General features: G+C 46.8%; 1 protein-coding gene and 1 non-coding gene across 2 annotated transcripts; both read right to left on the bottom strand.

Moving 5' to 3' along the window:
* Positions 1-376: 376 nt before the first annotated feature.
* On the bottom strand, positions 377-23,541 carry LOC126537437 (trypsin-7-like). The gene is made up of 5 exons (XM_050184448.3): positions 23,347-23,541; positions 12,697-12,790; positions 11,551-11,734; positions 4,280-4,437; positions 377-600 (listed from the first exon to the last, which is right to left on the bottom strand). The coding sequence occupies exons 1-5, from the start codon at positions 23,439-23,441 to the stop codon at positions 433-435; spliced, it is 699 nt and encodes a 232-aa protein (XP_050040405.3). The 5' UTR covers positions 23,442-23,541; the 3' UTR covers positions 377-432.
* Positions 17,069-17,141, bottom strand: TRNAK-CUU (transfer RNA lysine (anticodon CUU)). Its single transcript has one exon. It is a non-coding gene; the product is annotated as a tRNA-Lys (tRNA).
* Positions 23,542-25,425: the final 1,884 nt, after the last annotated feature.

The raw sequence follows: 25,425 nt of genomic DNA, 5'->3' as shown, positions 1-25,425 counted from the left end.
CCAAGATTTAAAGATATCCAAATGCCACGCAGCTGAACAGAACCAAGGTAATGTTGTTTGTCGTCGCTTGGAGATACTTAGACTATATTTTTAACATTCTGCCTAATTGCATAATTAGCCTTGATTAATCAGTCAACTTCTCAAATATTGTAATTAGATGAAAAATGTCAGTGAGAAAATTGTAGATCAACACATGAAAACTTTCCGGTAGAGCTTTCTGGTGCTGAATACGCGCTACATAAAAAGTGTTCCTCCGAGCGTGATAGTTAGGACGAGCAGAAGTTTCCATGGGGCCGCTGGCTCGATGCTGCTATCGTGCGGGCGAAACCATCCATAGATGACTGCCGAAACATGTACCATGCGCATCAACCGCACATGCGGTGCATAACTCTGCAGCTTTATTCAGGTGAAGAGGCGGGGAAATGGCGGCGTTCAGGGCGTCTCTCCGACCACGCTTCGTATCCAGTCAGTGCGCGTCGACACCCTGGCGAAGACGCCGGGCTGCTTGGGGGCGGCACACCTGACTCCCCAGGACGTGACGCCGGCAAGCACGTAGCGGCCGTCCGCGCGAGGACACTGCAGCGGTCCCCCGGAGTCACCCTGCGTACAGGAAAAGGTGTTGCTCTGGTGTTCGTTTTCACTTCGTAGGTCAGAGCGCTCAAGTGGTTGGTTATATAATTAAATGGCTAGCTTGTCGGGACCCCAGCGCAGAGGCGTCGAGCTCTCACAACTTCGACATCGGCCTGTTCTTTATTATTATTATTATTATTATTATTATTATTATTATTATTATTATTATTATTATTATTATTATTATTATTATTATTATTGAAGAGGTGTCGAGCTACAAGTGGTGCATCCGACCGGTAGGCGACCTAGAGGACCGTTGCGCAGCCACGGAGTCTGTTCTGGCGTTTGCCAATTAATCCGAGCCCTTATTCCGGTTGTAGATCCTCCTCCTCGTAGCGCGCCTTCAACTCGCAATAAACTTTCTTGCCTTTCTCATTCCTCGTTTAGACCTAATGGCGATTCCGTCGAAAAATTCGATATTTATTCCATCACTTAATCAAGAGTACGAGACGGCGCTGTCCTCTTCTCGTGGATACATATGGACCTCTCAGAGCGAGCAGTTTGCACTTCACGCACCAGCGGCCGCCACAGACGCGTTGCCATTGAAGGCCTTCTGATTAGGGAACACGTACGTAGGCATCAACCGCCGCCGACCGATCCAGCTACGTTCCGCTGAGAAACAGGGAATCGATTAGTCCTATTTATTTAAGATGTAGAAGATCAGATGGAAAACTTGCTCTGCCGCGAACTGCAGGAACTTCGACAGAGAGCTGAATGTATGGGATGCGACTGTGTGCGAACTTCATCCGCCCCAGCTGCAGAAGAAGTGCCCGTGTTTACGACCGTTCGACATAAACACCTTTACGTAATGCGAGCACAAAAAGCTCTGCTGCCTGTGCTGGATAACTAATTGCCCGCAATGACCTGCAACCGATTCCCGGTAAATGCAATGACATCCGTGCTAACAGCGCCTACAGTAACAATAGAGCCTTCGAGTTCAAAATATAACGAAATGTTGAACTCCGATGAGTATGCGAGTCAGCGCTACGTCCTTCCCACATAGGCGCGACTGACACTCTCGAGCAACTTCATTTTCCATAGCAGCGAACTTAAACGTGAAATAATCAAGCGGTTATTGCCGCGAGTTTTCTTTCTTCGCCGCAAATCAAACAAAGGTGAGCGATCGCTTAGTCACATGCAACAATTTTTGCTCACGCGCACTCGAATAAATTTTAGTCTGCACTATAAGTAACCAGAAAACCATTCCCAAGTTACCTGATCAGCGCTGGCGATAAGAATGACGCGGTCGGAAGCAACTAGCGTAGTCGGGGCAAGTCGCAAACATGCATTTTCTGCGCGCGCCCAAGCGCCTATTCCCGAAAGAACTTGTTGCACATCACAAGTTAACGACGACAACGGGCGCACGGCCTTAACAGCCTTACAAATCTATCGCTGTAAAGACTAGAATATAAAAGGTAAAACCAAACGTCAGGCTGCTACATTCGTCGTCTTCAGCCGCTAAACTTGTACGCCTGTTAAGATTGAACTGCAGACAGAGAGGTTTACGCTGTCTCTGCCGCTTTGCCAAAGCCTTGTGTTGTCTAACCACTCACTGCTCTTCATGGTGGCCGAAATGGCAGACGTATGATTCGTGCCTGCGGCCGCCGTGGTCAGTGTATAAGCAAGCAAGCAGGCAAACGCCGTTCAGAAGGTGCCTGATGGCGGGCGCTGTCACGTGACCAGATATGGCTGCGCCTATGGGTATGGTGCCGTAAGCGGTCTTTAGATGTCGGCCGTCCTATAGGAAATGAGCGCCGTAGTCGTCGGCTTCTAAACGCTGGTCTAGATAAGTATTTACTTTTTAAATCAATCACGCCGAAGCTGCAGGGCTTATGACTGCAGAATTTCCTTATTAACCTTCCTTAAATGGCACCTTTGCGATCGGCCTGCGGATCTGTCGGATAGTGCGCAAATCCTCAGTCCATGGCTTCAGAGATTCTCAATGCGCCGCGGGCGCCGCCTTAATCTCGGAGGTCAAGCCGAGATGCCGCACTGGTGCTCAATGTTCCGATATAGTGCCTAGAATACAGCTCCGGACTCCGGGTCACTTACAGCGAGCGGTAATGGCGTCGTTTTCACCTCTTATTTAAGTTTGGAAATCAGGGACCTCGATTTTTGCGAACTTTCGTAACGGTTTCATTAGCATTTCAAACTCTATAACCTTGGATAAGTGGACAATGATGTGATATGACAAGGAGTTTCAGTTTCGAGTATTCAAAAGATGTGAAAATCCTCTATATGGAACTTCTCAAATGTTTACGTCCTTTCGGTCAGGCCAATGTTCTTCCTTGTTAACTGAACAGTTGGCGCGACCCAGTGCCGGTATTGCGCAGCACCATAGCGGCCAACTGCGCCCCTAGCTCGCAGGTTCCCATGCTACGATGAACGGCGGTCATGGGATGCAACATTAGGGCACCCTATCGGGAGGTGATCATCCACCTACATTGCCTTACTTTAACTATACCTCCATACAAATCAGTGTGATGGGGCGCACTGCACAATCTTACACGCCCTCCGCACGCCCGCGCAACAGCCACCACTCCTGTAGCGCGCCTCTGTGTGATCGGCCCGCCCTTTATTTTATTATACGCTGCCTCCGAGATTTACGCCATTGCGATTACACATATTGTGTGGGCTGATATCATCAGCCAGCCCATGCCGTTACACTTAATCCGAAGTAGGCGCTTCTCACAACGCGTCGACGCCTTGAATTTCGCAGCGGCAGAGTGATCTTTGCAATGCTAATGCAATAAAAGATAGAAAATTCTTGTAGCTGGATGCGCCAAGCGAGCGTGACTTTTTTATTAGCATATTATTCGTTCTCTGTTCGAGTGTACTCAATGGCCAGTTTTGAGCGTACAGAGCAAACTTAAGCACAAGACATTTATGTCGTTGACTCCTGTGCTCTGTATAGTGCTTAGGAGGCAGAGAAAGCTTCCTTTTAAACATAGCAGGACTCGATGCTTGATTGTACGGCCTGGCATAAATACAAGAACGGCCGTGAAAGTCCGGTGCGATCGTGGGGAAGAACAGGGAAGTGGTGCGTTAATTGCCGTCTGGTGATCGGAAATCTACGCCCGTGGGAAACTTGCTTAATGAATCGCTGTTAGTGCGGATCGACGCAACCACCAAAAGGTGTTCTGCAGCCGAGATGCCCGATTCTATAAGGTGCCCCGATGTAGCGCATCGCCGTACGGCGGCGCGCTACATCGAGGCACCCTAGCCCGAATATTCTTACGCGAACCACCTGGCTCGAGCTCAGGCAGTACGCGAGAATCGGAGGCGAGGGTCGGATGACGAAGCTGAACGACGACGATACAGCGACCGCGACGGCATCGCGAACACGAGCCTATATCCAGCATCTCAGTCGGTAGGCATCGCTAAAGCACCTCCGTACACGTTTTCGCCCACCAGCAAAAGCGGCGTTGACGTGTGGTTGGAGGGGCTTTAGGCACCGCCAGCATCACGGCGGACGAGGCCAGATAGATAGAAAGACACGCTCGAAACGCCTGAAGTTCGCAGAGAAAGTTCCGCATTAAAAAAAAATAAGTATCCGCCTTTCTTATGACGCAGCAAATAATTGAATAGGGCAACGGCGTACTTCTCGGCTCAGCAGGAAAGCTCAGCTTCCGCTCATATAGAGGAATACCTGGCACACGGAGCGGCCACCCTCCTCAGGTCCAGCGCAGATCATTGTCTCCTCGTTGACTTCGTTGAAGCGCTCGTAAAACTCACGACACGTAGAATGCTTCAACACGGGCACGTCGGCTTTCTGCAGCTTGGCCGGGATCCTGCCTCCTTCGGACCCTGCGAGCACCATATACAGAGGGAAGTGTTTCTTTTTTCTCTAATTAGCTAAATGCAGCTGCTTGGGTGTATGATGCGAAAGTACTGAATACGACGAGTCGAGGATGCCTTTTCACCATGACTGTTCCCGATGAAGCGACTTGGGCGTGAAGTCACATCACTAAACAGAGTGCTTCGGCTAAATTGCGCCAGGCTTTAAAAAAAGAATCTGAGTGTACCTAAATACTTATGAGTTATGAATGCGAAATCATTAATGTCCAATTGAACGTACCTTAGTGGTCCTTCGAGTTATGAACTCCTCGCAGACAAGCGAGCGCTTTCAGACGCTTGGCGCGTTTTGATTTGGCCTTACCGAGGCGCATTTAGGACGCAGACGAGAGCTTGCGCCGCCAAGGAACGCGCGGACAACACAGGCTTCCGAGAGCGAGGGTGACGTGGCGTCGCAGCGATGCCCTTTCCCCTCACGCAGCACCTGGCGCGCCATCGTAGCAGCAGGTGTTCCCTTTCGCCCGCTCTGCTCCGTTGAGGAGCCAGGCACATACCCAGGGGGGGGCCCCGGGGGGGGCCCGGCCCCCCCCGAAATCAAGTGGCATACCCCCCCCCCCCCCCAACCCTCCCCACCCACGCCACCACTCCTCACACATTCCTAAAGCGCCGCCAGATCAATGTTGAGACTTGGCAGCTGTTCATCGGTCAGCATTATGCTGCCTTTTTCACTCCTTTTAGATGGCGGTAGTTATCGGCATCTCTTCTAATGTGAAGGACAGTTTTCTCATAGATTCCGCACCCGCGCGATTAACTCGAGATGCGTTCAGTTGTCACCATCTCACGCACATAGCTGTTGCTTTTCTTAGTTCAACCTTCTTTGTTTAGGCTGATCCTGGGACCAGGAGAGGGATGCGGCTGTTACTATGCTGGTCTGTACTCTCATGGAACGAGTTGCGGCCGGAGAAAACGCCAATTGCGTTTAACTTATCCCTTTGCTTCATTATTTCCTTGAGTTACGGCTCGCCGCGACGCTGACAGATGCCCGGAACCATATACACGTGATATGGGTTAGGTAAGGTGGGAAATAAAATAATGTGAAAGAGCGTCCATCATGAAACCCTGCAATAACCCTTAAATTCATAAGCAAGATGACTGTCGCCCGTTACCTCGTCTGTTTTTCACCAATTGTAAATCACTTTTCGTGCAAAATTGGCAGCTGGAAACAAAAATCGCAAGGAGTTGAGAAATTAAGCGATCTACTAAGGGAAAGAGCCAAGGCAACGACCAAACTGCAAGCAAAAGCGAATGATAAAAAGGTTAACCGTTGTTTATGAGAATATTTATGGATCAACATCTTTTTATTTAAAAAGGAAGTAGGGAAAACGCCGCCGGAAGTGGAGAACAATTACTTGTTTTGAATGACGTTTCTACAGTTATCGGTCGAACCGTCTAACGTAGCCACTTCTCTGCTGTGCTTATGTGGGTGTTTTTATAACCTTTCGCGGTGAGCGCAGTACGTCTAGAATCGCAGAGTCCTGCGCTCTACGCGGTTGTATGGGACTGGCGGCCGCACAGCGATACGCAATTCGCGGAACTGTCAAAACTGATCAACAAGGCGAAAATAACTGATATTCGAAACTATAACATGAGAAAGACTGAAGAAGCCGTAAGAAATGAACGCAGCCTGAAATCAGTAAAAAAGAAACCTGGCATAGGACAAACCATGATGTATGCACTAAAAGATAAGAAGGATAATATCATCAGCAACCTCGAAGATATAGTAAAAGCAGCGGAAAAATTCTAAGCTGACCTGTATAGAGTACCCAGAGGAGTCACGATACCTCACTTAGAAACAGTAGTGAACAGGATACAGAAACTCTCCTATAACTGGCGATGAGGTCAGAAGGGCCCTGCAAGACATGAAACGATGAAGAGCGGGAGGAGAAGGTGGAATAACAGTTGATTTAATCAAAGATGGAGAAGACATAATGCTTGGAAAACTGGCGGATCATTATACGAAGTGTCTATCGACTGCAAGGGTCCCAGAAAACTGGAAGAATGCAGACATTATACTAATCCACAAAAGAGGAGACGTTAAAGAATTGAAAAATTATGGGACCATTAGCTTGCTCCCAGTATTATATAAAATATTTACCAAAATAATCTCGAATAGAATAAGGGCAACAGTGGATTTTGTCAACCAAGGGAACAGGCTGGCTTCAGGAAGAGATACTTTACAATGGATCACATCCATGTCATCAATCAGGTTATCGCGAAATCTGCAGAGTACAATAAGCCTCTCTATGTGGCTTATATAGATTACGAAAAGGCATTTGATTCAGTAGAGATACCAGCAATCATAGAGGCACTACGTAGTCAAGGAGTACAGAACGCTTATGTAAAAAGCTTGGAAAATATTGCTACATGCGTGTGGTATTTGTTTGTTTGAACGAGGCGCGTAGGCGCCATCACTCCAGAAAAGAGGAGGAAGAACGAACTTGGCTCGCGCTGTGAATCTAACCGGTCAGCGCTGCAACCGTTGTTGTAAATATATTCTGTAAATAGTTTCTCGTCTTACTGACTCGTCCTTCGCGTAAGAATATCTACAGAGGTTCTACAGCTACCTTAATTCTACACAAGAAAAGCAGGGAGATACCTATAGAGAAAGGGGTCAGACAGGGAGACACAATTTCTCCAAAGCTATTCGCTGCGTGCTTAGAAGAATTCAGGCTATTGAACTGGAAAGGCTTAGGAGTAAAGATCGACGGCAGATATCTCAGCAACCTTCGGTTTGCCGATGACATTGTTCTATTCAACAACAATGCAGACGAGTTACAACAAATGATTGGAGACCTTACTAGAGAGAGTGTAAGAGTGGGGTTGAATATTAATATGCAGAAGATGATAATGATAAATAGCCGGGCAAAGAAACAAGAGATCAGGATAGCCAGTCGGCCACTAGAGACTGTGAAGGAGTACGTTTACCTAGGTCAATTAATCACAGGGAACCCTGATCATGAGAAGGAAATTCACAGAAGAATAAAAATAGGTTGGATCGCATACGGCAGACATTGCCAGCTCCTGACTGGAAGCTTACCATTATTATTGAAAAGTAAGGTGTGCAATCAGTGCATTTTGCCAGTGCTGACATATGGGGCAGAGACTTGAGAGCAAGTTAAGGACCGCGCAAAGAGCGATCGAACGAAGTTTGCTAGGCATAACATTAAGAGAGAGAAAGAGAGCGGTTTGGATCAGAGAGTGAACGGGTATACACGATATTCTAATTGACATCAAGAGGAAAAAATGTAGCTGGGCAGGTCATGTAATGCGCTGGTTAGATAACCGTTGGACCATTAGGGTTACAGAATGGGTACCAAGAGAAGGGAAACGCAATCGAGGACGACAAAACACTAGGTGGAGCGATGAAATTAGGAAATTCGTGGGCGCTAGTAGGAATCGGTTGGCGCAGGACAGGGGTGATGGAGATCGCAGGGAGAGGCCTTCGTCGTGCAGTGGACATAAAACAGGACGACGATGATGATGATGATGATGATGATGATGATGATGATGATGATGATGGAGGTGGTGGGCCCTCCCCCGAAAAAAAATCCTGGGTACGTGCCTGTGAGGAGCGCTCATGCCGTGGCACCGCAGCCAATGGGAATTTACCTGCCGTTTCGCTAGACGACAGACGCAGGGTTTTTAGCTCAATGGGCCATTGACGCATTCGCGTCAACAAAAAGAAAATGAAAAGAGAAAAAATGAGATAAAGCGCATACGCGTATAGAACAAACGGAGTATTGGTGACTGTTTCTTCAGCAAACACAAGTAAGTATCTTCTTATTTTAAGCTTATAAGCTGTAATTAGATAAGATTAACTTCCAAAGGATTGATTTAAACGCGAAATCTCTGATGGTCGTACTCTGACCATGTGTTCGAATTATGTTTGAAGGCATAGAATTGCACGAGACTTTACTTCTCGCATTTGCTCGACCGTTATGCGGTCGGGCAAATATGAGTTGCTCAAAAGTATATTCAATAATACAGTGTGCTGGTTGTATTCACCTATAGCGTCCGCCCATTTTGTTCTAATAGGAAGCTTTGTATATAGCTCGGGGCCAACTCCTATTTCCCTACTCAAATACATGTAAAACGCAGAAACGTTTTCGTGAAGCAAGCACTGGACCGATTTGAACGAAATTCGTTGCCTTTGAGAGATGAAAGTCGATTCTATTGACTCTACGAGAAGCAGGATTTCGAGTTAAAGCCTGGAATGTTTTACAAAAAGTTCTCAGCATAGGTAAGATTTAAAATTTTGACGTACAAAGTTTACAAATAGTTTCTTAATTTAGTTTACCTTAATTGTGCTCTGAACGTGCAGAAAAAATGGGGTTAGAAAGAAAGAAGCTGCTTATTAATCAGCCTAACAAAGCACTCACCCCCCCGACCGTAAATCCGTAAAGCCCCGGTCACACTAGAGGAAGAAAGCGCGCCGCGGAAGCTGCAGCTTTTTCGTGCCGCGTGCTGCGGACAGAGGAGACCAATGAGAGCGGCCCCTTCAGTTACATACATGCGGGAGGTTGTTGTCATGCGGGCATTACTATCGCATTACTAATATACGGTCGTAAAGGAAGGCCCAAGAACAAGATATCACTCAACAAAAGAGACTAGTGAGAAATTGCGCTCGTGTTGTCGTCCTATCTTAATGCCCTTGTCCCGCTCGTGCTGTTTTTCGCTGTGACACCTTACCATCGGCGCTATAACGTAAAACTATTCCAAACTTTTCTATTCCAATTCTGCAATCAGCCCTCCACGATTGGTCAAAAACATTTTTGGGCCACCCCCACTTCACCTGTCTGTCACGCGACGTCACGAAAGCCGCGATAGCTCCCCATCTGATGTGACGTGTACACGCTTATTATGCATCTTTTGTCCGAAAAAAAGAAAAAATAGTTATTTCTGATTCGACGCCCTTTTTGCCATTAGCCACCGGCTATTGGTCGAATGTTTTCGGGCTGCACCCACTTCACCTGCCTGTCACGCGACGTCACAAAACCGCAAGAACTCACCGCGTCAAAGTGACGTGTACGCATAAAGATGCATTAATATGCCGAACAAAACTGAATTTTCTTCTGAATAGCCGCAGCCTGCCCCGTTCCGAAAGGAATAAGAGATGGCTGCCGCCGATCGCTCAGGCGCTGGCTACTGGCACCTGCCGGAATGCATGGGTTTATTTGCGTATAATATAGCTTCTTGCGGGGGCCGTGTAACGTTTTCGAGCACTTTCGACACGTTTACGACCTCATTCTGCCAACTCTTCTTTGCTGAGGATCTATTTTAGCGTCATTCTTAAGCTTCCGTTGCATGCCGCCACGATTTTCGGCCAGCCACCGCACGCTAAGTAAGGGAAAGCGGACCAATCGCAGACGCCGGCATCACCTTCTTCATCCGGTTATCGACTTTCAGTGCAGTGGCTCAGCCCTATCGAATCCCTCTCCACTTGAGCGTGCTCCTCGCCTCTTGTCAGCCAATTAGATAAGACAAGCCGCTCAGTTTTTCAAGCAAACAAAAGTGACCTCCTTATGAAAGAGGAGAGCGTTTGATTGGTCTGTTCAGACAAACCTGCGGGTGACCGCCCGATGGTTGCGTCGGCGGTTACTCAAATTCGACGTCAGGAGATTGGAATAAGAACATATTGGAATAGTTTTACGTTATAGGGCCCCATCTCTCCCAGCTGACGATTTATATACCGTGTGTTCTGTTTACTTCATACAGTTAAAAGAGGAAGCCAGGAATAGGGACTTGAATTACGTCTAGACAGATGAATTATCCGCCCAGGCGGTCGTCAATTGCAAGAAAAACAAAAAGCAATCATATTCTAATTAATCTAATTGCACTAATTAACTTCCCAGTCACCAACTTTATTTTTTACGGCACGTGCTCATGTTGTAAAGTCGAAGTGAACCGTCGTATTTCTTATCTGCACATTTCAAAATGCCCACGTGGAGCAAAATAAACTGGCCTCTAAATTATTCGTTCAATTCGGCCGATTACGCGCGCGGCACCGCAATACGCGGCCTCTCTGTCCAACTACTATGTGACATAAAAAGTGTGGCGTAAGATGAAGCTGCATGCCTTCGCACTTTCCTCTTTCCACGATCTCATTCTGATTGGCGATGTGCGCAACTCCCCATTGGATGCATAGTCATTTCAGCAGCTGGGCCGAGACAGACCCGCTTCATAGCGCCGTGTAGGCAAGCTTAATTTTACGCCAACATATGATATACGTATGCTAGACGTCACAAGGGGGGTGCCATGCGAACCGCGCTTCACTGGGCTAGGGGGCGGGGGGCATAATCAGGTGAACTGAAAAAATTATGTAACGCCAGTTAATTCAGTTTATCGCGCGCGGTGTTGAAACGCAAAAAAAAAGTAAAAAAAAATAATGCTCGTAACTAGACTTTGATTGCCACTCCCTTCAACTTTCAAATATGAACATGTGCCGTAAAATTCGTAACTAAGAAGATAAATAAAGCAATTATTAAACGGATTGCGTTGCTTTTTCTTTGCAAATGATGTCCTCCTGGGCAGGTAACTTATCTATAGAGACGTGATTCGAGTAGATTTTGAAAGCCTTAAAAAAGAGCATTAAATAAAACTGCATAACGAAGTTACCATTTCAGTTGAGAGGCGGTGCTACCTTCCACTTGTTTGATCGATTCGTTTTAACGGCACAAAGCATACGGGATGCCATATATAGTACGGGGCTCCGAATTAATTTTGATCACCTGGTGGTTCTTTCACACGCACCAATGAAGGCGCGATACACGAGCGTTTCTTTTTTTCATCGGAATGCGGTCGGTTATCGCACCCGCGGCCTCGTGCTGAGCAACGAAACGCCTCTACGGTCCCTCGCGCCACCTCAGCTGGTACCGTTTCACTTGTCCTGCTTGCCTCCGCGGCTCAATCTAGGTGCTGAACCTCACGTAGCAAAAGTTAACAACAGGGAAGAACGTCTTAAAGAAAGCGCGCACATTACGTCTCAGCTAATGAGTGTGCAGCGTGTTCTCTCCATAGATTGGGGGCCCAATGGGGTGAAATATACGTGTACACGAATACACTGACTGTCCTTGGTGAGCCCCCATCCGCTGATGGTGCAGTTCTGTCCCTCGAAGCTCTGGCCCTGCTCGGGCAGGCAGACGGGCATCAGGTGGCTGTGCTTCCCTTCGAAGTCCAGTGGCGTCCTCAGCTCCAGAAGAGCGTAGTCATTGTCCAGGCTGTTCCTGTCCCACTGCGGGTGCTTGGTGATCTGCGCCCAGGGGTGCGAGATAACATTGCTCGGTGCCTCGCAGCCACGTATACAATCTCTCATACTGCTGGGACATAGTTTCTGTTTTACGAATGACTACAATTGTCAGTGGCTAAAGGTGAGCCGCGCGCAATGCCACGTGAATTGCAGTTTCAACTTAGATAGGGAAATAGAAAAACATGTGGGCAATTTCTGCGCGGACCACCCAACAAAATTTAAGCCTGGCTCCTTGACTTGACGTAGCGTGTGTGTATACACAGGGTGGCCCAACTATCACGCACCAAGAGTTAAAAATATGCAGATGCCACGTAGCTGTGCAGAACCAAGGCAATGTTGTTTGCGTCGTTCGGAGATAGATTATTTTCTGCCTTCCGCCTGACTACATAATTAGTTTTAATTAATTAATGAACTTCTGAAATATTATAAATAGGTGTAAAGTGTCAAAGAGAAAATTGTAGAGCAATATAAAAAGCACCCGATACAGCTTTCTGTTGCTCAATACGTGCTACATAAGAGCGTTTTTTCCAAGCGTGAAAGAAGCCCTCGAATACACGCAAAGTGCCTCGAGCGGCCAGTCGCATGGCCGAGGTAGTTCTGGTTGGCAACTCTGCATGAGGCGAAAGGGGTAGGGGGATAAAACGAGAAAGAAAGGGCAGAAGAGGAGAGAATAAAGGGAGACGAGCATGCACGTAGCTACCACGTACAATTACACAGGTAGCAGGCGGCGCTCTTAGAGTCTATCACGGAACTCGTGGGTTCGAATCCCACGTTGGCCGCCTCGTTTTAGAACTACGAGTATGGTAGCCTATAGTGCGAAATAAACTCTCGATTACACAATATACTTTCAGCCAGCTTTCAGCCTATACTTTCAGCCAGCTCGACTGCAGCTGCCGCTGTGGCAGTAGTATCGTTCTAGCGGCATGTAAAGGCTTGTGCCCGCCAGAACGTAAACGGCGCCGTACCTTCCTCACGAAGATGACGTCATCGGTGTCGTCTTTCCTGGTGATGTCTTGCTCCCCCACCGTAACGGCGAAGTCTGACGGGAACGTGAGCAACCTGAAGAAAACGCGGTCGTTTGACGGGAATGAAAGACTGTTTCTTTTTTTCTCGTTGATCAATCAATCAATCAATCAATCAATCAATCAATCAATCAATCAATCAATCAATCAATCAATCAATCAATCAATCAATCAATCAATCAATCAATCAATCAATCCGTTTTACTGTGAGGTACACCTCACAGGCGTACCTGTGAGGTGTACCTCACAGGTACGCCTCACCGCTCCTTTACTTTGCAAACAAGGAACCTCATCAAATGGACTCGCGCATGACAGAAGCGCCGGAAGAACACTTCCAAGAACAACTAAACAAGCGAAAGTGTAAAATAAAGATTTGTATTAGCGTTTTATGAATTAGCTCTGAAGAGTTATAGAGAAATATATATATTCGCGGAACAATCACAGCTCTTTTGGATCCCTCATTTACTGCTCTGCCAATTTAAGTGCCAAAACCGACCCGTGTTCTTATTTGGGAAGTTGCTTAACGATGCGTGGTCACCAGTCCCGTACAACCGCGTAGAGCGCAGGACACTGCGGTTCTAGACGTACTGCGCCCACCGCGGAAGGTTAGAAAAATGCCCACATTAGCACAGCAGAGAAGTGGCTACGTCAGGCGGCTCGACTGATAACGGTCGAAGCGTCATTCAAAACACACGGATTTATTCTCCGCATCCGGCGGCGTTTTCTCTACTTCCTTTTTAAATAAAAAGATGTTGATCCTTAAATATTTTCACAAACAACGGTTAACTTTGTTAATTTGTACTTCTCCTTCCTGCTTGGCTGTTGCCTTGGCTCTCTCCCTTAGCAGATCGCTTCCTTTCTCAACCGAGGGTCCCGCTGCAATCGTTTGACTTTGGGACCCTCGCCTGTATACTGTTAACAACCAATTACGTATCTTGACTGAACAATAAACTGAAACTGAATCACGTACGCAAACGCCTTGTCTGGCAACATTTTTATTTGCTGCCGCGAGCGGCGATGCTCACAACGTCCTCGAGCAAGGTTACAGCTCATGTAAACGAGTACAAATACTTTGGTGTATGGATAAACGAAGGCGATAGATATCTGGAGGCAAAAAAAACAAAAAGAACTCCTTCCGACTCTAGTTTCCAGTTGCCACTTTTACACGAAAAGTGCTATACAATTAGGGAAAAGTCATACGAAGTAGCAAGTGACAGTCATATTGCTTATGGGTTTAACGGTTATTGCAGGGCCTGGTGATGGACGCTGTTCCGCATTATTTTATTTTACACCTTATCTAACCCATATCGCGGGTATAAGGTTCCGAGGATCTGCCAGCGTCGCTGAGAGCCGTCACTCGAGGAAATAATGAAGCAAGAGGAAAAGTTATACGCAACTGGCTTTTTAGCCGGCCGCAACTCGTTCCACGAGCGTACACACCAGCTTATACTACGAACCGAATACCTTTCCTGCTCCCTGGATCTGTCTAAACAAAGAAGGTTGAACTAACGAAGCAACAGCAATACACGTGACCGTTGAATAGGTGATGACAACTGGACTCATCACGAGTTAATTGCACGAGCACCGAATCGATGAGAAAACTAGCCTTCACACCCCAGGAGATTCCGATAACTACCGTCATCCAAAAGGAGTTTAAAAGTTGACGACCATTCTACTCTGTGAAGATGGAATTGCAGCGAGAGCTGACGACAGCCAAAGCTATCAAACGAAAAGCAAAGTGCTGCACCTCCGCCGCGGGTCGACTCGAAGGTAGTGCAATGCCGGGCCTACCGGCGGCAAAGGTGAAGCAGGCGTTAAGCACTCCCCATACGGGGGCTGGTCCCGAAGATAGTGCAACACCGGGACAACCCCCGCCGGAGGTGAAGCAGGCTTTAGGCGCTCCCCAAACGTGGCCTCATCCCGACGGTAGTGCAATGTCGGGCCGACCCGCGGCGGAGGTGACGTAGGCATTAAGCACACCCCATACGTGGGCCAATCCCGACGAAAGTGAAATAACGGGGCCACCCGCGGCGGAGGTGATGCAGGCGTTGAGCGCTCCGCAGACGTGGATCCATCCCGAAGGCAGTGCAATGCCGGGCCGACGGTGAAGGTGAAGCAGGCGTTAAGCATTCCCCACACGGGGGCCCATCCCGAAGATTTTGAAGGGCTGGTTCCGGTTCCAGAGACCACAGAGGTATGTGCCATTGAGCTTGGACCCTTTTTTCATATCACCAGGATCGGCCCACATGAGGATTTTTTATGTTGACGGACGCCGAAAAAACTACGGAAGGTTAGTCATATACAGCTTTCGCTGTAAAAGACAGAAAAATGCTGACCGCCGAACAGATTAATTTGTCGGCGCTTTAGGAATGTTTGTGTGGAGTGGTGGCGTGGGCGGTGAGGCCCGGCACCCCCGGGCCCCCTTCTGGGTACGTGCCTGCCTATAAATAACAAGTGCGTGTATGCGCGTGTGTGTGGTGGGGGGTGGGAGACAGGATGAGTTCCTATCAGAATTAGATAAAGCAAATTTTCAGCAAGCACAGGTCTGAAATGACGTTATAAAATAGTACAAGTGGCTAAAAAGTAAATAGACAAGAACATCAACTACAACGCATTTATCAAGAAGCTGATAATTACACTTATTCGAGCGATGGAAGCAAGTATATGCGACACTTGGCACAAGTTCTCTTTCTCTTCTTCTTCCTCTGAAATGCTTTTTTTTTTTTGTAGGGAGGGTTTTCCGCTTGGGCTGGCTCGTGCGGATCTACTAATATGTCCGAGGCTTCGTCGTATAGCTCGACCACTTTTGTTCGGCCACAAAGTGAATATGTCCACCGGAAGCAGCTGTCGGTAGCAAAATTCACTTGCTTCTATCACGATACTAAAAAAAAAAAAAAAGTTTCTTTCTCAGAGGAGACACTGACAAGAAACACTAAATCAGGTGATTTTACTGATATAGCATTCTTCTAAAACTCTTATTTTCCTTAATTTTGCGACAAGTACGCGTGGTTCATTACTGGAGAAGAAAATGCACGTCAAATTATCATTCTTTTTTTTTACATTTCGCGGCGATGCCCCAGTGCCAGTGCGTGAGTGTAATGTCACGGATTTTAACGCCCTCTTTCTCGCATTTTGGCAATTTGGCTCAGTTAGAGAGATTCCTTAAATTGCAGGGTTTTTCGTGCGAAAACAGCGATCTCATTACGAGGCACGCTTATAGCAGTGGAGGGGGGGGCTCCGGATTCATTTTGACCGCCTAGGTTACCACCTAGGTGACCGCCTAAAGCACGGTACACGAGCTTTTTCTTTTTTCTTTTTGCACACTATCTTCATCGGAATGCGGCCGCCGCGACAGGGATCGAACACGCGACCTCGGGCTCAGCAGAGCAAAGGCATAGCCAGATGGGCTACTGCGACAGGTTTTGGCGAAGTAAAGGTTATGGAAACTTGCCAAGTTTAGTGTTTGACTACGTTAGGATACAACGCATGTGGTCCATTTTTATCCATAAAGAGAAATTAAGTATAAATAGGCACAAGTCGGTGCCTACAAAATCCATGACGTCACGGCGTTACGGTGCAGAAACTTGAAGGCGGCGTCGCAAGACGTCGTTAATTCTTGCGTCTTTTTCTTGTTTATCAAGTCAGTAATGATAAGAATAACTTTCTTTTTTGTTTGTCGAAGAGATGGACTTGCTATTTACATGCCACGATTATAGAAGTTTCTTCTTGTAAATTCACAAAAAAATAAAAATAAAAGGAACCAACATGAAAGAACATTTAACGCACTTACATATCTAGAAGACAGGCGCTGCGAACGGCCTTTTGGGGTTACTATAACCAAGTCGTGAACACTTAGCTAGAAAAATTCGATGAAGGGCTCGTTGGATAAACAGTTAGTCAGATTTTGGCGGAAAAATTACGAAAATAAAAACGCGCACTGAGACTTGCATTGCTTCGGTGGCTTCTTATTTTCTGCACACAAATCTAACTTTTTGTTGGAGGAGAGTACTCTCCTGAATCGATCAAAATTGTGATTCGATCAAAAACAAGAGGCACGTCTGAAAAAAAAAATGTGTGGTGTTTAACGTCCACAAACTTCACATTGGGTTATGAATGACGCAGTATGTGAGAGGTCCCCAAATTAATATTTACCACCTGCGTTTCTTTAACGGGCACTCTAAAGACTATTGAGGAGCGTTCTTTTTTTTTTGTCTTTTTCGCTCTTTCCTTTTTCTTTTTAAAATTCAGTGTACATGTGACGTACCAAAAAAAAAAAATCGTAGACGAGAAAAAAAAAAGAAAAAACAAAAAACGACGCCCAACGTGGGGCTCGAACCCACGACCCTGAGATTAAGAGTCTCATGCTCTACCGACTGAGCTAGCCGGGCGAACGGTAGCCACCGTCAGAAAAAAACATGTCTACAGGATCGTCACCTCCCTTCCTTTTCAGAGTGGGAGAGGAGGTGTAGGACGGCAAGCGTGCGGTGGGGCCAGATTGCGCATGAAGACATGGCAGGGGACCGGTCAGAGGCACCTCCGGCTGCAACTGCCCTGAGCGCGATGTTCTGGCAAATGTGCCGCTATGATGATAATGATGATGATAATCTCTTTATTGGCATCTCCTTCAAAACGAGTCACCTAGCTTGCTTGAGCTAATCAGGTATAATTTACGTTTATCGCAGTCTAGAATTCGGTCTCTCTCCTTGATCTTCCCTCTCTATCTAGAGAGACGGAGGGAGATGAGAGGGCAAGAAGGTTAGCCAGAAACTACACGAGTATACTGTATGTAACTATGACAACTTATGGAAAAATAAACAGTTGCTTGTCGCGCTTTGTCTGTACACCTGTGTGTTTGTTTCGGTAGTTTGTGTTGTGCTTTCAAGTGAGCGCGTACTCAGAAAAAAAAAAAAAAAAAAGAACACTGTGAACCAACTACTCCCATTTGTTGATCTGTTGTTCTGCCATATAAGTTTGGCCACCACCAGCCCACTTTGATGATATCCATCGATCGTTGCGCACGCCTCTATATTTAATCGCCTTTGTTTCTGTCCAATCTCCCCGTGAGCACACCTTTTTCTGATTTCCTCTTAAATGTAGATTCTTTCGAGCCAAAACTCACAGGCGCTTAACGTTTCCGTAAAAGATCAAGCCATAATTACAATTGGTTTAGTTTTCAACACTACTACACTTCTCTCACTTTACCACGCATTCATTCATACACCCAATCTTTTTTGTAGCGCTGCTTGGGGAAGTACTTACTATGCCCATCGACTCTTTCATAATCTAAGCCTCGTTTCCTTCAACTGGGTATATAAGCAAACGGCAGGTTGCATATATAAATTTAGTTTGATGGTCTTGCTGTTTAAGGTCATTCACCTTCAAGCTTCCATTGGTGCTTTCTTCAGTTCAACGATTCACTAATAAAGATACAAGGTTTGCTTTATCAAATAACTTTCTCCTGCCGAAAGTCACTACAAATTACGGAAAACAAACAGCCCCTTTTGGTGACACAACCATCTGGAACAATCTGTATAGACACATTTAAAAATGTTTCCTTTAAGCAGTTTTAGCTAGTCCTTTAAACGTATGCAAGAAGCAAAACTGTAATAGGAAACTCAAAATCAGGATAGCCACGATCACGGAGGAAGCCGAGGTGTACGCCGATACATTGGGATTACAGAATTGCAATCAAGTCTGCACCAAATTACGAGGCACCTTAAGCAACCAGAAGACATGGGTCATACTCCAATTGCTGCTGGTTAAACCGGAAACCAAAAAGGTCACACGCCAGCCCGTCAGAAGACTCATACATAACTTCCACGGCACGGAGGAATATATCCTCAAGGCAGTCACAAGCAAATTCCTGGCAGATGGCAATGCAGGACGTGTCAACCCCCAGTTCCGGGAATACAAAAGGCAAACCCAATCGAGAACTGGACCGGGCTTTTAGAAGAGCAGTGGTGGTAGAAGCTTCAGGCGGCCTGGCCAGAAACACAACAGGTGTGGCGTTGCCTCGAACGCAAGCAGCGCTCCGATGAACGCGCACCGGAACGCATCAAAGTGCTAGCGTTCCACCGAGCCAGGCCCGCGTTGCAGGACTACTGCGGCGTCCGAGCTTGCTGGTGACGTAACCGCCGGCCAGGATATATAATGGGGTGCGATGACAATAAACGGGGGGGGGGGCTTCAAGGTTTGGGGCTTGGTCTGTTGGTTGTGTTCTTTCAACAGTGCGTCTGCCCCAACAAAGTGGCGGCAACGCTACAACAGGCAAGGACCAAATCAACAATAAGACACTACGCAACCTAGAAGCCATGGGGAACCAGCGCTGGATAGGCGGCGCGTCGAAAAGAGTGCGTTGCACGCCGCCCTGGCGACGAAACGCGGCATATTCCAGCCACACAACCAGACGACACACACACATACGCAGCCGTATTATAGTTCGTATGTTTCCGTTTTCGCGCCGCTTCAAGTGGACAGTTTTTGTAAAGAAGCTAGCACCATCAAGTGAAGAAATGACGAAAGAAGCTTTTTAAGCTTTATATGTTTTTCACAGTGCGTCGCGGCGAGCACGTGTGTTTTAAAGCCCCTTGTGTGTTTCTTTAACGGTTGCGTCGTGTATCGATGCCATGCTTGCGTGGCTGCCTGCCTCGCAAATCTAGCAGTTATGGCTCCGGTCGTGCTGCGCTATGGTTCCGTAAGTATTAGTTGGCCTGAAGATATTCCATATTTCTCTGGCTAGACATAAAAAATTCTGATGTTACTTCGCCACAGCAGTCAATGGAGAAGAAAGCTTTATCGCATCACCTGACTCGCGCAAGCAAAGGTTTGAGTCTCCGCTGCTTGATCCGTAACAATCCTGGCTACATTTAGCACAAATTACATAAATTTGCCGGATGCATCTCAGCGCCGATTCCTCATCCGCATGCGCATTTTTATAAACACATAGGTGGCTTAGTCGCGCGTGCGCCGGCACTATGCGCACACAACTCGTATTACAAGGCAGCTTCCCTCCCACATAATTCTTGGCAATGAATGGATAATTTTTACCTTTCGTATCGTTCACTTGGTGCGGTGGCGTTGGAAGGGGCTTGGCAGTGGCATTGCGAAGGAAAAATGGTACATGATGCTTGATGCAAATGATGCTTTCTTCTCCTGCCTCCTTTGCTTAGAATTGTACCTTTCTTTTATCTTGAGCAAGTGCAATCTGAATGATTATCTACATCATTGCTTCCGTGAATTAGAATGATGTAATCAATGTATAATATCAAATAATAGAATAATTTGTCATATGTGACGCAGCATTGTATTTCTGAATTTCCACTGATTTCATTGATCTCACAATGTAGTGCAGTATTTTGTCATGCCGACCTGCTGTCATAATGTGTGATCCCGAGGTGAAGGCCCTGTCAGGAGGCATTGTTGCCTCCTTTTGCCGCGCCTCGTGGACATCCTGTACCACCTGTGTATGTCCAAATAAACTGAATTGAAATTGAAAGAATATGCCGGATGGTGCATGCTATTGCTCATTTTGTTTCCGACGAAATACCGACTGCAGATTCTGCTGTTTGGTACTATCTGCCATGGCTGACCGTCTTCACTATCGAATAAACCAAGGATACATGCGAAATTTGATTTAGAAACCAGCCCGACACCGCTTGACAGGGCGACAAGACGGGAGTTTACTCCGCTCGCCTGACTGCTTGGATCCAACGCCGCCTCCGTTCTTGTTCGTAGGGTTTAGATGGAAAGACGCAGGATACATCCTCCCTCATCCCGACTAAGTTGTGGCACTTGTATACGCAAGAGTATCGCCGGCGCCCTTTTGTTTTCCTTTGACTTGCAGGGCACGCAACGCAATTTTCGTCCGCGGGGGAGGCTGCATTGTGCACGTTCTGACCGCCAGGGCGGCGCTGCAGGCGCCGTGAAAACTCCAGCGCTGGTTCCCCATAGCGATAGACGCTTTGCTAGAATTTATCAATTATTGTTGGAAAACGGGCAAGATGCCGGCTGTGTGGAAACACGCTGATGTCGCCATGATTCCTAAGCCTGGAGAGCCTTTAGCCATACCGAACTTGAGGCCGATTTCGCGGGCCTCGTGCACGGGAAAACTATATGAATATATGGGGCTCAACAATCTTTCACCGTACCTGGAAGACAACAGTCTTTTCCCAAACACGATTTTTGGCTTTCGGCCGCACCTATCAACGCAGGATAGCCTCCTTCTCACCAAGGATGAGGTAATAGATAAGGTAAGTAGAACTAATAAGACAGCCATCTTAACGTTAGACGTTTAGAGGGCTTTTGACAACGTCTCACATGAAGTGATACTGTGCACGTCAGCCGCTTCAGTTGCGGGGAGAGAGTTTAGAATTACATCAAGGACTTCATATCCGACCGTATGGCAATGATGGGTATAGGAAATCTGAGATTTGAAAAAAAAAAATCAAGGTCCCGGCCAAAGGCACGCCCCAGGGCTCGGTAATTTCCCCTCTGCTCTTCAACATGATATTGAGCACCTTACCGAACGTTCTCGGTGAAGTGTAGAGAATTCTACATGCCCTCTATGCGGATGATTTAACCATATGGACGCATGGGAGATGTGCAGGAAGACAGCAAAAAGCCTTACAAGAGGCAGTAGAGAGAACTGAAAGGTACTTGTGTGCCATGTGGACTATCATGTGCCCTTGAGAAATCGGAACACCTGATTCAGAAAAGGAGAACCAGAGAGCGCCCCTTCCGCCACAAGAGACTCCAGATCCTGCTGTAACGCTGAAAGGAATCCACACCCGAAAGGTTAATACACTACGTATCCTTAGATTTCAGAAGCATGGAGCGGGGCTTGTCACAGTACACCGACTTCAAGAAACAATCACACAGGTTACACACATGGTGAAGAGGGTAACAAATAGAAGACATGGATTAAAGGAACAAGATACCCTAAAATTCATACAAGCATTGGTCATCAGCAGAATCACCTACGGTACAACGTACTTATTAGATATGAAGAATGGAGAGAGACAAGTTGAACCTACTGGTAGGACATACAAATTGGTAATAGCACTATCACTCACCACGTCAACAGCAAAACTACTGAAACTAGGAGTTCACAATACCTGGGAAGAATTGGCGAAGGTTCACAGGGCCAACCAAATCGGAAGACTAAATCTTGCCGCTGCAGGCAGAACTCTCCTCAGCAGACTTGGATACCACCTCGAACAAGAACACAACAGTCCAGAACGTGTAGTCCCGACACTCAGAGCAAGGATACACGTGGCACCCATACAAAAAAAAAGAAGAACGCACCCAGAATACAACAAAGAGATAAGACAAACGAGAGTTACAACGCTACAAAAAGTGCTTAACAAAGAAAACAACAAGGCAGAAATGAGGTACACGGTCGCGGCCAGATACAAGGCAGGGACACATGTTACTTGCGTAACCAAGAAGCAGAACGGATAGATAGCAGCTGCATCAGCAGTTGCTAGGGACACTGAGGTAGCCGAGCAGGTCACCATAGCAAGAGCCATACGTACTTGCGGATAGGACGTGCTGGTCATCGTCGTCACAGACTCGCACGCCGCCTGTCGCCATTTTCGGGCAGGAAGGATTAGAAAGACCACATTCAGTATCATCAAGAACCGAGACATCCCTGAAACGTACATTGTCTGGACCCCGGGACACGAATCCTTGGTGGGAAACCAAGTCGCTCGAGAACATGTACGCCGGGCAACCCCATCTAAACATCGTCTAGCGTCAGACCAAGTCGAAATGATAAAACGAAAATACTGCAACATTCCAGAACATTACAAGAAAAACAGGAGGGAATATTCGCCCAAGCTTAACAACGAAGCCGTCATACTACGCCGACTTCAGATAGGCAATAACTCCACGGCACTCTACTACATGCGATGTACCGCTCAACATATACAAGTGACTGCTAATTCTGCTATACACCGAACACCCTTTACCACATGGTCTGGGAAAGCAAGAAGAACTCGCGGACAACGCCTATTGAAGCACCAACAAAAGACCAATGGAAGGCCCTGACAAGCCCCAATACCTGAGGATGAGCTACGGCTGGTGAACAGGCCTAAGCTATCAGCGCAGGGCCACGGTTACCTGGAATAGGGTAGCCGCCCACCTTCGGGCATTAGTAGCTTGGTCTCTGTAACTAAGTTTATTCACTCACTTACATGGCGTAGATATAGGTGTTGTTAACAAAACAGAAACGCGTCCGCGCATACAGTCACACGGTAACACTGTGCGAATACACTTTGAGATATCACTCTCGCTGGCCACTCTGCGGCGCGACAGTCTGGGTGTATTGCGAATAGCGTGTTGCCCATCTGTGCTTTATGTCCTTTCTCTTCGCGGCGCTGTATTGTGGCGCCATCTGGCATGCGCTTCACGAATGATGGTTCTTTTTACCGGCCTTTCTTGCTATTTTTCTGTTGTTTTTTGCATGGTTATACACATGACACACATAAGGCTTCAGACAAGCGACTTCGCGAATTAACGTGTTCAAACACGAAGTATCGCGAGTGATAAACACTGACGGAAGGAGGTAATTAAGCATCGATGAATCTGGCTCACCCTGTGACGCAGTGCGCGGCGGTTAGCACGTAGCGGCTGTTGATGATGGAGCCTCCGCAGGTGTGGCCCCTATCCAGGTTGATCACGGGTATCATGCGGCGTAGCGATATCTGCCAGGGAAACTCGAGCGGCCCTGCGTTCTCGCCACCCACAATCCTCTGCTGGTGCTGAGAGGAGCGACTGCGGCCTCCCCTGCTCGCCGCGTCGTCCCACTCCGACCCCGCCGGAGCGCTCGGACCACGGACGCCACACCCTAGAAGGTAGACGAAAATTCGTGCGAGCGATATAGCTGGCATCCACCCCACTATATAGCGCGGAGCTACTCAAAAGGCTGGCAGACTGGATAAAGTCTAGCTAACCTCCCTGCCTTTCCTTTCTTACTTGCGTCTCTATATTTTTCTCTACTCAAAAGGAAACAGGTGGTTTCTCAGAAAGAAAGCTGGGTAATAGAATAAGAAGTGGTGGTGTAGCGGTAAATGCAAGAGAAATGCGTTAGCGTTACGTCGCACATCTTAGGAGTCCTGGATCCATGATTTCAACTGTTTTCACCACATTGCAAAGAACCACCGCGCTAGTTGCACTACATCTATTATATACTCCCTTCTAAGCTCTCCCATTCCATTTTTTACCTCTATCACGTGACCGGCTTACCGCACTTCACACACGTATAAACTTTTATTTTTCATTTTGACATGCTGATGTTGACGCGTTAAACTCGTCGTGGCATCGAACCCGCGCACCATTATTCGATCCACGGAACCAGTATACATTTCCGGCGCAGTTGCTCCTTCAAGTGAACAAACCAGCAGGCTCGCATTTGGCAGCGCAAGGAAGAGGTACTCGACGACGTAAAGCACGGGAACGCCGAACAATCTGTAGAAAAATCATGAGACTTCATGTCCAGAGGTAGCTGACGGGATACTAGAAACGCCACAATGAATGGCTGTGGGTTGATCTGCGCCACTGTTTTTTTTTTTTATTTCTTGGTTTTAACATGCATAGAAACCAGCTTTTCTACGAGCAACTGTGCCGGACGCAGGGCTTTAGAAACGCCACAACATTGTGAACTTGTATATACGCATTCCCTTCTCCTATCAGCATCATCAGTAATCAGCCGTTTTCCTACCCGTCCCTTTTCCACAGTGTGGGCTAGCAGACCAGAGCAAGCTATAGGTCCTGCCGACCTATCTGCCTTTCTGTAAATAATTATATCTATCTATCTATCTATCTATCTATCTATCTATCTATCTATCTATCTATCTATCTATCTATCTATCTATCTATCTATCTATCTATCTATCTATCTATCTATCTATCTATCTATCTATCTATCTATCTATCTATCTATCTATCTAATCTATCTATCTATCTATCTATCTATCTATCTATCTATCTATCTATCTATCTATCTATCTATCTATCTATCTATCTATCTATCTATCTATCTATCTATCTATCTCTATCTCTCTCTCTCTCTGCACACAAACCACGAAGCACGATGTTTATTAGCATCCACGCCCTATTTAGAACGGAGCCAACGCAGCTCAAGATCGAATCCATGACTGCTGAGCCTGCTGAGAAAACTCAGTCGAGTTATGCAGAAATGCACGACAGAAGTTGCATTTAGCGAAGCTAACTTGCAACGCACTATATTGACCCAAGAATGGGACATGTAACGAGCAAAGACGGTACGTGTAAAAAATGGCAAACTTAACAAGACCGCTTGTCCGACACTATACTTGTGATCGATTGTTGGCGCTCAAAGGTGAAAGTCTACATCTCGCAGTTTCAGATGTAATGATTTTGTCGCGCTCGTTACTTTGCCTAAACGACGCAGGTGTCAATATACAACGTTCTCTCGGACTGCATTGATATACAGGGTGTTCCAGCTAACTTTAGCCAGAGTTTAAAAATATGCCCATTCACTCTAAGATAACGTGACCAAATGCATATTGCTGACTATTGTATGGAGTAAGTAACACTACTTGTTCTATTCTTCTTAATTATATAATTAGTCAAGATTGTTACCCAGCTTCTCAAGCAACGAAGTTGGGCAAAAAAATTCCAATTTAGAAGTTG

The sequence above is a fragment of the Dermacentor andersoni genome, chromosome 4 (assembly GCF_023375885.2).
Source record: "Dermacentor andersoni chromosome 4, qqDerAnde1_hic_scaffold, whole genome shotgun sequence".
Lineage (NCBI taxonomy): Eukaryota > Metazoa > Arthropoda > Arachnida > Ixodida > Ixodidae > Dermacentor > Dermacentor andersoni.
This window is presented reverse-complemented; position numbering and strand designations above follow the sequence as displayed.